General features: G+C 46.4%; 1 protein-coding gene across 3 annotated transcripts; it reads right to left on the bottom strand.

Annotated features, from left to right (window-relative positions):
- Positions 1–7,832: 7,832 nt before the first annotated feature.
- LOC131809821 (SCAN domain-containing protein 1-like) lies at positions 7,833–12,042 on the bottom strand. Of its 3 annotated transcripts, none has more exons than XM_059137245.1 (2): positions 11,885–12,042; positions 7,833–8,787 (listed from the first exon to the last, which is right to left on the bottom strand). In XM_059137245.1, exon 2 carries the CDS (start codon positions 8,753–8,755, stop codon positions 8,303–8,305), a length of 453 nt encoding a protein of 150 aa, XP_058993228.1. In that variant the 5' UTR covers positions 8,756–8,787; positions 11,885–12,042; the 3' UTR covers positions 7,833–8,302. The 3 variants fall into 3 exon arrangements, with proteins under 3 accessions (XP_058993228.1, XP_058993226.1, XP_058993227.1); XM_059137243.1 differs by lacking the exon at positions 11,885–12,042 and adding an exon at positions 11,430–11,655; XM_059137244.1 differs by lacking the exon at positions 11,885–12,042 and adding an exon at positions 11,430–11,477 and having other exon boundaries at positions 7,833–8,764.
- Between the last annotated feature and the right edge of the window lie 3,969 nt (positions 12,043–16,011).

Below are 16,011 nucleotides of genomic sequence, written 5' to 3'. Positions count from 1 at the left end.
CCCTCTCTCTCTGCCTGCCTCTCCGCCTACTTCTGATCTCTATCTATAAAATAAATTTAAAAAATCTTTAAAAAAAAAAAAGTAAATTTAAAGGCTCCTTTCCTGCTGTACCCTCAGTGCTAGAATGTAGTGCATACTTAATAATTACCTGTTGAAAAAAAACAATGAATGAAGACATAATCTCTACTCAAGGAGCTAAGGTGCCATGGTGAGACAAACAATAATCAAAACAAGTGCTTGGACAAGGGTTTGTACAAGAATCTGGGAGAATCAAAGAAAAGCAGAATATTCAAAAGAGTTATACTTAACGTTTACTAAGTGCTTCCTATGCTTTAGGCATTGTTCTAAGTATTTAATATGTATTGTGTCACTTGAAATTCACAAGAACTCTGGAATATAGAAATTATTGCCTTCAACAAAAACGAGGCATGAAGAGGTTAGTACCACTTGTCTAAAGTCATATAGCTAGCAGGTGGAAGAGCTGAAATTCAAACCCAGAGCCGATAAGGGAAAGTTTCCCAAAGGAGTGAGGGCTGATCCAAATCTAGAGGACCAGCACAGGCTGCCCAGGCCAGGTTGGGGATACTGACCACTGGAGGAAAGACTGGACATGTCCAGGTACGCAGGCATGGATAAGCAAGAGGCTCAAGGGGTAGATGAATCTCACAGAGATAATTTTGAACACAAGACAACAAGCACGAAAGGGTATACACTGTGTGATTCCATTTGGTTCAGAAACAGACAGCACTATTCTGTGGCAGCAGAAATCACAATAGCTAAACTTTCGGGAGATTGAAGACTAGGAAAGGGTCTGAGGGAGACTTTTGGCATGCTGGCTAAACTCTGTATCTTCATCTGGACAGTGGTTATGGGGATATGTTCACTTTGGACAATTTCATCCAGTCCTACAATTTCCAGGATGTCTGTTATACATAAATTTTAAAAATTAGGATGCCTGGATGGCTCAGTTGTTTAAGCATCTGCCTTCAACTCAGCTTGTGATCCCTGTGTCCTGGGATCAAGACCCTCCCTCATCAGGCTCCCTGCTCAGAGGGGAGTCTGCTTATCCCTCTACCCTTCCCCCCTGCTCATGATCTCACTCTCTCTCTCTCACTCAAATATAAATTAAAAAATCTTTTAAAAAATTGAAGTTCAGGGGGCGCCTGGGTGGCTCAGTGGGTTAAAGCCTCTGCCTTTGGCTCAGGTCATGATTCCAGGGTCCTGGGATCGAGCCCCGCATCGGGCTCTCTGCTCAGCAGGGAGCCTGCTTCCTCCCCTCTCTCTCTGCCTGCCTCTCTGCCTACTGTGATTTCTGTCAAATAAATAAATAAATAAAATCTTTAAAAAAAAAAAAATTCAAGTTCAGGGGCGCCTGGGTGGCTCAGTGGGTTAAAGCCTCTGCCTTCGGCTCAGGTCATGATCTCAGGGTCCTGGGATCGAGCCCCTCATTGGGCTCTCCACTCAGCAGAGAGCCTGCCTCCCCCTCTTTCTCTGCCTGCCTCTCTGCCTACTTGTGATCTCTATCAAATAAATAAATAAAATCTTAAAAAAAAAATTGAAGTTCACCTTAGCAATAGTATTGGCCTAAAAACCAAAACACTCATCAATTTTTTAGAGGTGTGGAATATTTTTGAGTCTTGATGGGGAGGTTTAATAACTGCAGAAAAGAAAAGCAAAGCAGGGTGGTGCCTAGCTGGCTCAATGGGTGGAGTGCATAACTCTTGTTCTCGGGTTGTGAGTTCGAGCCCTACATCGGGTGTAGAGATCACTTAAAAAAATAAAATCTTGGGGCACCTGGTCGGCTCAGTGGGTTAAGCCTCTGCCTTTGGCTCAGGTCATGATCTCAGGATCCTGGGATTGAGCCCTGTATTGGGCTGTCTGCTCCCCCCCTCTCTCTGCCTGCCTCTCTGCCTACTTGTGATCTCTCTCTCTCTGTCAAATAATTAAATAAAATCTTTAAAAAAATAAAATCCTAAAAAGAAGAAAGCCGAGAAATGGGATAGAAGAAATGAGAAGCTAAGAACAAGATTTAATGTGTAAAAATTAGAAATGGGAAGATGGAGAGTTCAAGAGAGGGGCTCAGAAGAAAAGAGGAAGATCAAAGTGTCACCTGATAATCACTTACTGAATCTTCACCTAATCAGGCAGATTCAGCCACATTAGCATCTACTGGATGTTTCTGTGCTTCCGGTGCTGCGGGAGGGTGAGCCTAGCTGGAATAAGACGGGGAACAAGACAGGTGTGGGAGTTGAAGTTCAGGGAGGTGACATGACTTGGTATGAGATCACACACCTCGTAAGGGCTGCAATTATCTTTGCCAGAACCTCCAGTTTGAGCTAAGACGCAGCTAACGCTAAGTATTCGCCCCACTTGGAGACAGAGTTTTGGCTCAGAGGAAGTGAAGGGGGGGCCCTGGCTGCTTTGGTGGTGCAGTGGCTTCCTGCCCATGGGACACACCCAGCTTCTAAATCAGCACTCTGGGCAGTCGGGCTGTTGCTAGGCACCCAGGGGGCCTTTGAGCTTTCGCAGCAGAGCCAGCCAAGGGCAGTTAACTTCACCTCATTGCAAGGTCAAGTTCAGAACAGAGTGGGAAACCAGCCTCCTGAGTGAAGCCTTTCCTTTTTTGTTTTGTTTACCTCCATGCCCAGCCCTCCCACTCACTCCCTCCCATTGTCTCCCAAGAATTCTAGTTGTTTTCCTTCACTAGAAGAAAGAGTGATCAGGTGTCTCCTACAAAAATCAAACTGTTCCTTGAGGATCCACCATGGGCAGGCCCTGCACTGGAGGCCAAGCACACAGAAATTCTCTCTTGAGGGAGTCCACAAACTGCCTGGGGGCACAGCCCGGACGCTGCACCACAGTGATCCCTAGAATAGGGCATGGCATATCCACTACACTACATACATTTGCTGAATGAACAGGGACTGTAACTAACGCTAAGGTGTTAGGGGAGCTCACAGGAGGGCTTCTGATGCCAATTCGACCCAGAAATCAAAGAAGGCTTCATGCAGGGGACCCTGCCAATCTGCGTCATAAAAAATGAGTAGTAGTAGGCTGGCAAAGATTGGGGGAGGCATAGGGGAGAGGCATTCCAGGCCAAGGGAAAATGTCCAATAAATGCCTGGCAGTGGGTGGAAAATGCTTAGCAAAATAGTCAAGCCATTGTCAAGAGCGTTGAGCTGAGCTGCCCGTGGAAAGTGACCACACACGATGCTCCTGGAAGGGCCAACTACACTTGAGTGCTCCAGGCGCCGCCACCATCACAGGGGACTCCTCATGGTCCCCACACCCCGCGGAGCTGGCCTCCTCTCTGGCAGCCAGGCCCTGGCACCCACTCACTGCTCAGGGAGTAGCTGCCCAATAGATGACATATTTTTCCATGGCACCAGCCAGTTGCTCAGAATCTCATTATTACCTTGTGATCCTAACACTGGTTTTCACCAGTAGCCATTTGGCAGGAGCATTTTTCAATAACTAGATGAAATTATTCTTTTGTAGAACTTGGGAATCAAAACAATCACAAAGGGAAAATTAGACACAGGGGACAGTTGAGAAGGACTTCCCCTCGGGTTGTTCTGCATTTTCCTCCTCCTTCCTCTCACAGAATTCAAAGTGTTTAGGGTTCTTTAGAGCTAGGCTCTAGATGGACTCAAGAAATGACAATGACAGGGGTGCCTGGGTGGCTCAGTGGTTGGGCATCAGGTTACAGCTCAGATCCTGATCTCATCAATCACAGATCAGCCCCACATGGGGCTTCACCCTCAGCGGGGAGTCTGCTTGAGATTCTCTCCCTGTGCCCCTCCCCCAGCTTGTGCTCTCTCTCCCTAATAACTAAATGAATCTTTTTCTTTTTTTTTTTTTTTTTAATGACAATGACAGACATTAGCAGTAGCTGGATCACGCAGACTGCAAAGAGAAAGCACAGGAATCATCTCAGGAGGTGGCAACAGAGACAGGGAATTACTGTTCTCTCAAATCCCCACAGAGCTCTTGAAACGCTGGACTTGGTCTGCTCTTTGATATCCAGGCAGTGTGACCTCAAGACAAGGGCATGGGGCTGAAGCCAGATGAAATGGAGATGGACTCCAGCCTCTCCTCTTACTGGGTTTGTCTGGGGGCAAGGAGCCTCATCTGTAAATTCACTTCCATGGGAAAAGAGCTCAGACCACAGGGTTGCCAGGACATGGTGCTGGGGTGCTGTGAATTGTACCAGTTCTGCTGTCAGGGTGTGGAGGTTGTGGGGTTGAGTTGTGGCTCTCACTTACCTCTCTAAACACCTTATGCTTTAGAGGTTTGGCCCCATACCTAAATCCTCTCCCTTGCATTTTTTTTTTTACTGAAAGTACAAAGCTAGGTATTAGCCATAGAAGGAACTACTCTGCAGCTGCTTAAAAAATTTTTTTTTTAAATGAAGCAAATCTCTGTATGTTGATAGCAACAGACACCAAGACCTATTGGTCAAGAAAAATATATAACCTAAACATGCATTTCGTGTAAATAAGAAAGGGACATATGCGTGTGTGCACCCACATGTGTATATGATTACATCTGTGTAACTGATATCTTCTGGAAAGATTTGTAACTGTTAATGGGAAGAGGCTTTACATTTTCCTTTTATTCCCTTCTATACTTTTTGGACTTTTCTATCCACGTGCAAATATAGCTTCTGCTTTGAAAAATGTCAATGGGAGTTCCCTACGAAGTGAGATTATGGGCCATTTTTGTTTTTATACTTTTTCTCTATCAAATGAAGCTAAGGAATGTTCTTCTAAATTGTAAGATGAGGGCGCCTGGGTGGCTCAGTGGGTTAAGCTGCTGCCTTCGGCTCAGGTCATGATCTCGGGGTCCTGGGATCGAGGCCCGCATCGGGCTCTCTGCTCAGCAGGGAGCCTGCTTCCCTCTCTCTCTCTCTCTCTCTGCCTGCCTCTCCATCTACTTGTGATTTCTCTCTGTCAAAATAAATAAATAAAATCTTTAAAAAAAAAAAATTGTAAGATAAAGATGGGGAAAAGTAAAAGAAGAAACATCTTGCATGCAGGAGATTCTCAAGAGATGCTTGTTCAATTCCTACTTCCAGACATGATAGAAAAAGCCCAAGATGAGAGGGAAAGAAATCCCAGGCTTAGATCCCATCTTCACCATTTTCTTGGCCATCTAGTGTAACTGGCGAATCTCGTTTTCTTATCTGTAAAGCAGGTGTATTTATATAAATAGGTGAAGTCAGATGACAATAAGGATTAAATGAATCACAAATGCATCTATCCTAGCACACAGTAAACCATCTCAATAGAATGACAAGAGTTGGAGGAATCATTTTAATCCTTGTAGCAAAGAACTTAAGATTTGCCAGAGTAGGTGACGTTACCCAAACATATGCAGGGAATATGAAACCCAACTTTCTTAAGTAGCCTCCATGCCCAAAGTGTGGCTTGAACTCATGACCCTGAGATTCAGTCGCACGCTTTGCCAACTGAACCAGCTGGACACTCCAATATGAAACCCAACTTATACCGTAGAGCTTTCTCAATTCAACATGAAGCTTAAGAGACCAGGGATCCCTTGGGGCACCTGGGTGGCTCAGTGGGTTAAGCCGCTGCCTTCAGCTCAGGTCATGATCTCAGGGTCCTGGGATCGAGTCCCACATCGGGCTCTCTGCTGAGCAGGGAGCCTGCTTCCTTCTCTCACTCTCTATCTGCCTGCCTCTCTGCCTACTTGTGATCTCTGTCTGTGAAATAAATAAAATCTTTAAAAAAAAAAAAAAAAAAAAAAGAGACCAGGGATCCCAAGGTAACTGTGACGTATCCGTGACCAACTCTCCTGTTTAGTCAGTTCTCAGCTAAAGGCCACTTTGCCCCCGAGGAACATTGGGCAATGTCTGGAGACATTTTTGGTTGTCTCTTCAGTGCGGTGCTATCGGCAGCTGGTGAGGAGAGACTACAGATGTTGCTGAACATCGTGTAATGCCCAAGACAAGCCTCCACAGAAGAGAATTCTCTGGCTCCAAATTGCCCATGTTGAGAAAACCTGTGCTACATTAACTTAGGACACTTCCGCCGTCAAGCCATACAATCTCGAAGGTGGTAACTTCTGGGTCCACCGGGAAAGTTGGTTCCTTTACTTAACAGTATATTCCAGATCACCGAAGCAGCTGAGAAACGGGCACAGGCCAGGAAATTAACACCAGGAGTTCCTGATCTTTGCAGACTAAAGGAAATACTTTCATAATGCTCTGAACAAATGGAAGTATTGAAGATACTCCAACCCTACCGTGCTTCCTAACTCCTTTGCCAATGTTAAATTTTACTCTTAGAATTAGGACTAGAAATTCACCTATACGGCACCTAGATGGCTCAGTCAGACTGACTGTTGATCTCAGGGTTGTCAGTTTGAGACCCACGTTGGGTCTGTAGAGAGGACTTGATAAAAAATAAAATCTTTAAGGTTTTAGGGCTACCTGGGTAGCTCAGATGGTTAAGCATCTGCCTTTAAAAAATAAAATGGTTTTAAAAAGAAAGAAAAGCTTAACCTAGTCAATAAAAGGCACAGTTCACCCTTCTGTATGTTTGTTATTCCCCAAGCATTTCCACACTTTGTCACAAGGTGGAATTCTGTTATCTCCCACGAAAGTCCAATTAAAATCTCACTTCCCGGGGTGCCTGGGTGGCTCAGTGGGTCAAAGCCTCTGCCTTCCGCTAAGGTCATGGTCTCAGGGTCCTGGAATCAAGCTCCATGCATCAGGCTCTCTGCTGAGCAGGGAGCCTGCTTCCCCTCGCTCTTTGCCTACTTGTGATCTCTATCAAATAAATAAATAAAATCTTAAAAAAAAAAATCTCACTTCCCTAACTTGGCTATTTCCTCTCTCCTCTGCTTTTAGAGAGAGAGAGAGAGAGAGAGAGAGTGTGTGTGTGTGTGCGCGCGTGCATGCGTGTTTAAATAGGAAATGTGTTTTTGGAGCACCTGGGTGGCTCAGTCAAATGTCTGACTTTGGCTCAGGTCAGGATCTCAGGGTCCTGGGATTGAGCCCCAGTTCAGGCTCTGTGCTCAGCAGGACGAAGGTCTGCTTGTTCTGCTCCTTCTCCCACTGCCTTTACCCCTGCACATGCTTTCTCTCAAATAAACAAAATCTTAAATAAATAAATAAAAGGATCCTACCCATAGAGCTCAACATCTTCCTCTCTCTTCAAAAACTATACATTTCTTCTTCATACTGGGTTTTGTGTTTGTGTCCTAGCATCTAGACCAGTCCGGAAGGCAAAGGAAGTATTAACACACCGCCAGAATAAACACGAGTTCCAGCTTGGAGCTAACCAATCCCTCTCCCAAAGATTAGTTTCTGAACTGGCAGCAAGTTGATTACAGGAGCGGATGAATAAATCCAACAGCCAGGCCACAGAGGCAGAAAGGTTCCTCAAGACTGGGTCACACTGAGGAAAAGCAGCTGCTGTTTACTTTCTGCCTAACACAACCACAGCTATGGACTGCTTTCTCAGCCGTCAACCAAAGCACAGGTCTCCACACACAGAAAGCAGGGTGACCTGTTTCAGGAGAAACAGCACAGAATGGTCAGATAGCTTTAGTTCTCTTGTGGAGGTGACAAGCTGTGGAACACAGGCCATGGAAATGGGGAGAGCAAATCAAACAGATCTAAGAGTTACTCACTTCGGAGGACCCTGTTTTATCCCCTTCTCAGTTGGAATTTAAATTCTGACTGCACACAAAGGGCTGACCTGCTCCTGTCTTATCTCTAGCTCACATCTACTCCTGATAATGATCTCAACTTTCTCAAATGCTGAGTCAAAGCTAAATTGGTAAATCACCACAGGACATTGTGATTAAGCACTAAACTTTTAATAGTTCAAGGACATCTAAGATGAGTTACTGGTGGGGTTACAGAAGCTTCCATTCATGCCGCCACAGCAAGAATCAAGAATTCTGAAAGTTGAAGCAATTACCTCTTTGGATACATAACAATATATTAAAGCATGTCGAAAAGTGCAAAAAAGGAGGCATTCAGCAGAGCAAGAACAAGCAACAGGCTGATTGTCCTAAAAGGAGGGTCCTAACAGAAGCTCTTTCTAGAGCTCAGTCCCAGGAATTAGAGCTGCCTCCACCAGAGAGGTCCAAACATGGGTTCTGATGGGTTCTTATTACAACTAGTCAAAGGCAAGCCGAAAGGAAAAACAAAAAAACAAAAAAAAACCCCGAGGTTCACATTTCTCCATGACTGTTGTTGGCTCCCGCAACAAAGAGAACGTTTGGTTACTTCTCATGTGTAGGCTGAGCAAGAACCCTGTGGCAGGATTTAGCCAGTGATTCTGACCCCAGGCTGACATCTCTGGGCCCGAGCTCTGAGCTCCTCGGGCAGGACTGCCTGGAACTGCTCCTGTACCAGCATCTCCACAATCTGCTCCTTTGTGTGAATATCGGGTCTCAGCCACTGTCCCGCAAGCTCCTGCAGATGTCTGAGGACATCCCTGGGCCCAGCTCCATCTTCATAGCGGAATTTCCGGAACCTCTGCCTGGAGGCTGCCGCGTTGGGAGGGTTCCTTCGTGGCATGGTCTCAAGGTCTTCGAGAGAGTCTTCATCAAGGCTCTCCTGTGGAAGCCCAGAAGGCTCTCGTGGAGCCTGGACCTGGGGAGCCGGTATTAGGACAACTTCTGGCTCCTCAGCCATCATCTCATTTGATGGTGACCTCATTTTATCATCCTGGACTTCTCTATTTCTTTGTGCCTCTAGGTACCCGTCAGTCTCCATTCTGGAACTCTGGAAAAGGAGATTGAAGACTCCTAAATGCAGAGAAAAGACAGGCTCAGCAAAAACAGACCAGAGACTGTTATAACCACCTTGATCTTGTGGATCTGTTCCAGACCCAAGTTCCATCAGCTTTCCAATCTTAACAGGATTTCTTTTTTTTTTTTTTTTTAAAGATTTTATTTATTTACTTGAGAGAGAGACAGTGAGAGAGAGCATGAACGAGGAGAAGGTCAGAGAGAGAAGCAGACTCCCCATGGAGCTGGGAGTCCGATGCGGGATTCGATCCCGGGACTTCAGGATCATGACCTGAGCCGAAGGCAGTCGTCCAACCAACTGAGCCACCCAGGTGTCCCTTAACAGGATTTCTTAATAAAGCTATTAGAAATTCTGTTTTTGTTTCCTCTGGATCAATTGACACAATTGAGAAAAATGTGGCAGTAGTTTAAGAATGTAGATTCTCAAAGCAGAGAGGATGAAGAATGCTGGCCTAACTAACCAGACAATCTTTTTAAAGAAATATTCCATTCATTTTCCCTGCATTACAAAGTATTTTACATTATGTTAAAATAAGAAACTATGCATTCACATGATTTATAGGAGGGAGAATCTTTAAAATCACAGGTGTTTGCTTCCACCAAGTGATGCTCACTTGCTCACTCACTCTCTCAAATAAATGACATCTTTAAAAATAAATAAAATAAAAAGTACTTTAGAGACACTTGGGTGGCTCAGTGGTTAAAGCCTCTGCCTTCAGCTCAGGTCATGATCTCAGGGTCCTGGGATCAAACCACGCGTCAGGCTCTCTGCTTAGCAGGGAGCCTGCTTCCCTTCCTCTCTCTCTCTGTGGGTCTCTCTGCCTACTTGTGATCTCTGTCAAATAAATAAATAAAATCTTTAAAAAATTAAAAAAGTACTTTAGGAGCTACCATCAGCGTTAAACCTAAATCCCCTCTTCACAAAAAGGAAAGGAAGGAATAGAAAAGCCTCTATGCTAAGATCAAGATCCTAAATTCCTCTACTTAGCTCATCAGGGCTGCCCCGGTGGTTCAGTTGGTTGAAGCCTGACTCTGGGATTTCAGCAGGAGGTCAGGATCTCCATGTTCAGCAGGGATTCTGCTGGAGCTTCTCCCTCTCTTTCTCTCTCAGCCCATCCCTGTGCTCCAAGGTATGGGCTCTTGTGTGCACACATGTGCTAAGATTAGCAAACCAGCTGGAGTGGGGCAGAGGAGGAGGGGGCACACTAAATACGTGTAAAATGCTAGGGAAAAAAGGCTTTGTTTCATTTGGGTTAAGGCTCCAGTCCAAGAGAAAGGTTACGTATAGGAAAACCACATTCTATGTTATTAAAAAAGAGGGAGACAGAGAGAGACTTCAAGTGACAGTACAGAAATGACTAAATTAATTTCCACATCCGGGTATGTCTAATCAAAGAGTACAACTCCTATGATGTGGTCAGTTTTCAAAGGTCATCTCTTTTTTTTCATTAACAAACGCCCTCCCCCAAGATCTAATTCCTCCCCAGTCCATGAAGCAGGAGTGTTGACATCTAAAATTTCTTCGGACTCAGAGACTGTCTCAAATCTGTCTTCTGTGTAACAACTGACAGAGGCCAACAATCAACAACATTGACTACCTATCTTGCATTAACTAGTTCTCAGATCCTAGTCACCTCTTCTTCAAACGTTTCATAACCCATTTTCTAGAAAACCTGAACTGATTCCAGACCCTGCCATTTAGATATTCCTAGAACACACTTATTCTTTTCATACTACTGGGTTTTTGCTCTATCAACAGCATGTTCTCTTCCCCAAAAGTAAACTGTCACTAACCTAGCATGATGAAGCCCAAAGCAAAATATCCCCATAACTCAGGGGTGCCTTGGAAAAAAAAGGAAATATTTAGTCAAGGAAAGGTTGGATGAAATGTGAGACAGCAAAATCCTGGGAACAACCTAAGTGACCATCAATAGGGAAATAATTCGGCCATTTAACCGAATAAGGGCAATCTTATGAAGCAGGAACTCAGCCTGTGAGTGCTGATACAGACAGGCGCCCATAACACATCACCACCTGACCCTATGATCCCACCTGGGGAAATTAAAATACATACACAAGCACAGATGACCCGATCTATCACAAGCACTATCTTCAAGAAACATTTTCCATTCCGTATCTTTCTATATTGCTTTCTTTTTAACTGCAACTATGTATTACTTTCCTAATTCAAAAGGAAGCAAACATTCTCCGCCTGCCCAAAACCCTTCTGAGGGAAAAACCCGTAACACACTTAGGAAAACACCCTTTTATTAATACTTCTAGCTTCCAGCCCCAGAGGTCTTTACAACCCCGACTTCTAAGAATAGCCTCAGTTGTCAGGAGGCCAGTTCTCAAGCCTGGATTTGAAAAATTGACAAACTCCACGATTTACTTATAAAGTTTATAAATCCTATCAGCTTTTGAAGATCAATGACCAGACACAATGCTCACCCTCATCCGTTAATAATGCCGACTTACTGAGCACTTAACTTTCTAGCTGACACTGTGCTAGGCAATTTATATTCAGCTACGTGACCCTCCCAGACCCTCCCAGCCACTCTAGTTAAACTCCCGATTCGACTCTCTACTGCCCCAGCTGTCTCTATTAACAGCAGCAGCTGATGCTATTTGAGTTTTACCCGCCAGACACTCCGCGGACGCTTTCCCCTCATCCAATCCTCCCCATAACCCAGAAGGACAGTTACTGTCACTTCCATTCACACGTAACCAAACTAAGGCCTGACGAGAGGGGATCTGCCCAAGGTCACAAGACCAGGAGGTGGGACCACCCCGCTGAGCAGAAATTTCCCGGCGTCTAGGCGGGGAGCTGAGCCGGGCTCCTCCCACCATATGGGCGCGGCTCGGAAGGTCTAGATCCGACCGGAAAAAGACTTCTGGGGGTTCAGACCAGGACCTCCTCCTCCCGAGCTGAAGCGAGCTCCAATGCCACTCTAGCCCGAGCGACCTGCAGAGTCCTTCTCGGCTCCGAGGCCGACCGCCACCGCCGCCGCGGCCCCCCACTCCCAACAGACCGTGCGCCCGGAAAAGAGAGGCGGTCGGGAGGAATGGAGGGAAGGAGGGAGGGGGCTTTCACCTGCGCAGGTGCCACCTCGGAGGGTGGGGGTAACGGGGGCGGGGGCTCCTCGAAAGCCGACTGGAAGCTCGAAACCGACTCCGAAAAAAAGGAAACCACCTACCCAGCGCAATGCTTTGTAGCCAGCCACCGGAACCGGAAGTGGTGCCCCACCCGGAAGTTGGAAGTGAAGGGGAGGGAAACAGGGTAAAGGGGCGCGGCCTCTCTAGGCCTCGGCGGTACTCTGCTGCTCCGTGGTTTTAACCCGTGGTGGGCTTTGGGCCTTCCTCAGTCTCAGTTCTTCCTACCGTGCGGAGCTTTTGGTAACGCCTAGGTAGCTTCTCGGCTTAGGCGAAGTTCTTTGATTTTTTTTAAGCCGCAGTTTGCAGCCGCGAGGTGGAAAGAGGTCGAAGCGGGAAATTGGGACACAGTGGGCCGCCCGCAGCTGACTCAGCGCCCCACCCTGAGGTTCCACCCTTGAGCCTTTGCACCACCCAGAGGGAAGAAATCTGAATAGAGGGCTGGGTGGCTGCTGTTTGGAAGCGGTGGTCCTGTGTGGCACCCCGTGGAGTCACTTCATGGGAGGCAGTGGGCACAGACAGAAGTCTGTACGCAGACAGAAGTGGGCATGTGTCTGCCAGTCGGTCTGTCCTGTGTATGGAAGGCTCGGGCTTAGTCCTGCGTGCCTCTTCCCCAAGACTTACTTTCCAGTTGCTGATGGTTAAGAACTGAAGATTTGAAGTCACACTTTGCTGGTTCGCGTCTGGGTTCAGCCTGGATTTGAGTCGGAAGCACACATGTTGAGATAGCACAGCTTGTGAGAGGAAGTGCAGAGATGCTAACGGAGACAGCCCTTCCATGTCCTTGCTCTTAACTTGAAGGGGAAGGGACTGGGCTGTTAGGTAGGCCACTGAGTGCCAGTCCCTGTCTCTCCACCCATTTGCCCTACTCAAATGAAACAGGCTAAAGAATTAGAGGGGCACTTCCAAAGCCCCTGCTGGGCTATCTCGACCCTTACCCCCAAACCCTCCCTACCTTCCAGGTAACCTCCCACACCCCCAACTCCACCCCATATCACCCCCAGCCAATGTCCCTGGGGAAGAGGATGTGCCTTTTGTCTACACTGCCACTTCGGGTCAGTAAACCTCTAGATTGCCAGATACTCCAGCTGATGGTTGGATAACCAGAGCTCCTGTGCCCTTCTACCTCCACTAGGGACTGTGGCCCTTGCCCCACTCACTCCTACAGAGCAGTTTCCACCTTTCACCTCCTCTCAGCCGTGGTTTTCCCATCTGTAAAGTGAGAGGGTTGGACTACATTAAGGACCTCTAGGTGCCCTCCCCCACCCCCATTCCAATTCTTAGATTCCTTAGGACTGATTTAAAGACTGCTGGAGTGGGTTGGGAGTACGAGACAGGGGAGCGCTTTAGGTCCCAGAGCAGCTCCAATTTTAAAGGTTTACGAATGTATATGAAAAGTATATATGTTGTGGCTCTATGTAAGGTTATCATAGCGTTCAGGATAAAAATGGAAGCTTCGTGCTTTGCCCCTTCATGCCTCATCTTTCCCCACCGTTATTCACTCACTCTGCTCCAGGCACACTGGCCTTCTAGTTATTTTGCAAACCCAAGAAGCTCATCTTCACCTCTTTGGTGATCTCTGCTCGTGGTACCCTTTCCTGACACCTGCTCATCCAGGTTCCAGTTGAAAGGGAGCCTCTCTCGAGCAGCCTTTGCTGTCCCCCCACACCACCCTTCTAAAGGCAGTCCCTTCATAGCCTGTTGCTCTGGATTGCTATTATCTGTTTATTTTCTATCTCACCCACTCGAAGAATTGATCACAGGGCCAAAACCTGTAACTATCCCATCATCATGTCTCTGACGCCTAAAACTGGGCACAGGCTGGATAAATGTTTATTGAGGGCCTGACAGATCAATTGGTTAAGCAATGGCCTTCAGCTCAGGTTCCTGGGATCGAGTCCCACATCGGGCTCCCCCTGCTCTGTGGGGGCCTGCTTCTCCCTCTGCCTGCTGCTCCTCCTGCTTATGCTCTCTGTCTCTCCCTGACAAATAAATAAATAAAATCTTTAAACAAACAAAACCCCACATGAGTAATATATTTCCGAGTGCTGCAAGACATTATTTAAAAAGTGTTGAGGGGCGCCTGGGTGGCTCTGTGGGTTAATTAAGTCTCTGCCTTCATTCAGCTCAGGTCATGATCCCAGGGTCCTAGAGTCGAGTCCCGGGTCGGGCTCCCTGCTCAGCGGGGAGCCTGCTTCCTCTCTCCTCTGCCTGCCTCTCTGCCTACTTACGATCTCTCTCTGTCAAATAAATAAATAAATAAAGTCTTTAAAAAAAAAATAAAGTGTTGACATTGTGCTTTTTAGAAAGCACAATGAGTTCACGACCTGAGTTGAAGGCAGAAGCTTAACCCACTGAGTCCCACCATGCATGTGGGGGAGATTTTCTTCATGATTTAGAAAACTAAAATAAGTTGTTGGCATTGATGCTCTAATCATTACTTTAAAAATCAAATTATTGGGGTGCCTCGGTGGCTCAGTGGGTTAAACATCTGCCCTCGGCTCGGGTCATGGTCCTGGTGTCCTGGGATCAAGCCCTCCGTTCACAGTGAGGAGTCTGCTTCTCCCTGTCCTCTACCACTTCCCATGCTTGTGCTCTCTTTGTCTCTCTCTCCCAAATAAATCTTTTTATAAAAAATTAAATTATTGACTATATGGTTTTTAAAGAATTTGAATCGTCAAGACTTGGAGATTAAAAAGAGAACACTGAATTTTTTTAAAAGATTTTATTTATTTATTTATTTATTTATTTATTTGACAGACAGAGATCACAAGTAGATAGAGAGGCAGACAAAGAGAGAGGAGGAAGCAGGCTCCTCGCTGAGCAGAGAGCCCGACTGGAGTCTCAATCCCAGGACCCTGGGATCATGACCTGAGCCAAAGGCAGAGGCTTTAACCCACTGAGCCACCCAGGCGTCCCAAGAACACTGAATTATTGATCAAGTTGTTGACACTTTAAGGCAAGATTTCCTAACTCCCTGTTGCCCATCCATGAGGAGGGTGTCAGCAGTTAGCCTCCCTCTGAGGCTAGGTGGGAGGCCCTCAGGAGCTCCACAGGGTGGAATTTTACAGGTCTGATTGCCCTTTATTCTAAAATAAACTGCCCAAGGGGAAACTGTCCAAGGGTCCTTCACTGACCCATTGGGAAGAAGTAGTGGCCTGAAAACACCTGTTATGTGTCATCTGGCAAAATCCCTCTGACTCAACACGAATGATGACCTCGTGCTGGTTCCAGAAATTCTCGAATCCTCCCCCGCACCCTTGTCTCTGCTCTGCTTGACTCAGGTCCTCCCTTGACCTCACTCAGGCCTTGCCAGACCAGTTCTCAGGCTTTTTTTTTATAAGAGCTAGAGTGGGGGCTACGGGCTGGAGGAGTGTTTCTGTGGGGGGGGTGTTGAGGAGTGGTGATGCAGAAAAGTGGGGAGGCAGTTGTAATACGTGGGGACCGTGGTTGGGAAAAGAAGAAAGAAAATTTCATGAAGTATTGTTGATATAATTACTTTGGAGAGCAACTTGGCAATTGGTGAAGTTGAAAATGAGCACAGCCTCCCACCCGTTTCTTGGAATCTACCCTAGAGAACTTCTCACACATTTGTACCTGGAGATATGTCCAAGGACATTCGCTGAGGCACTATTTGTAATCATAAAAAAAATTGGCCCTGCTGTGAATGTCCATCTGTAGGGGGAGAAGGATAAGTAAATAGTGTTGTGTAATAGCAGAGTGTTCAAAACTAGCAGCAATGAGCTAGAGATCTACAAAGTAGTATGGAGAGACCTCAAGACACAATGCTGGATGAAAGAACTAGACCACAGAATTATACATACAGCATGAAGATATGCTTATACTTTAAAAAGAAAAGATTTTATTTATTTATTTGAGAGAGAGAGAGCATGAGCTGGGGGAGAAGCAGAGGAAGAGGGAGAAGCAGACTCTGTGCTGAGCAGGGAGCCTGCTTTGGGGCTTGATCCCAGGACCCTGAGTTCACAACCTGATTTGAAGGCAGAAGCTTAACCCACTGAGTCCCACCATGCATGTACTTTTGAAAACCCAAACAATGCAATACATTGT

This window comes from Mustela lutreola, chromosome 10 (genome assembly GCF_030435805.1).
Source record: "Mustela lutreola isolate mMusLut2 chromosome 10, mMusLut2.pri, whole genome shotgun sequence".
Taxonomy (NCBI): domain Eukaryota; kingdom Metazoa; phylum Chordata; class Mammalia; order Carnivora; family Mustelidae; genus Mustela; species Mustela lutreola.
This window is presented reverse-complemented; position numbering and strand designations above follow the sequence as displayed.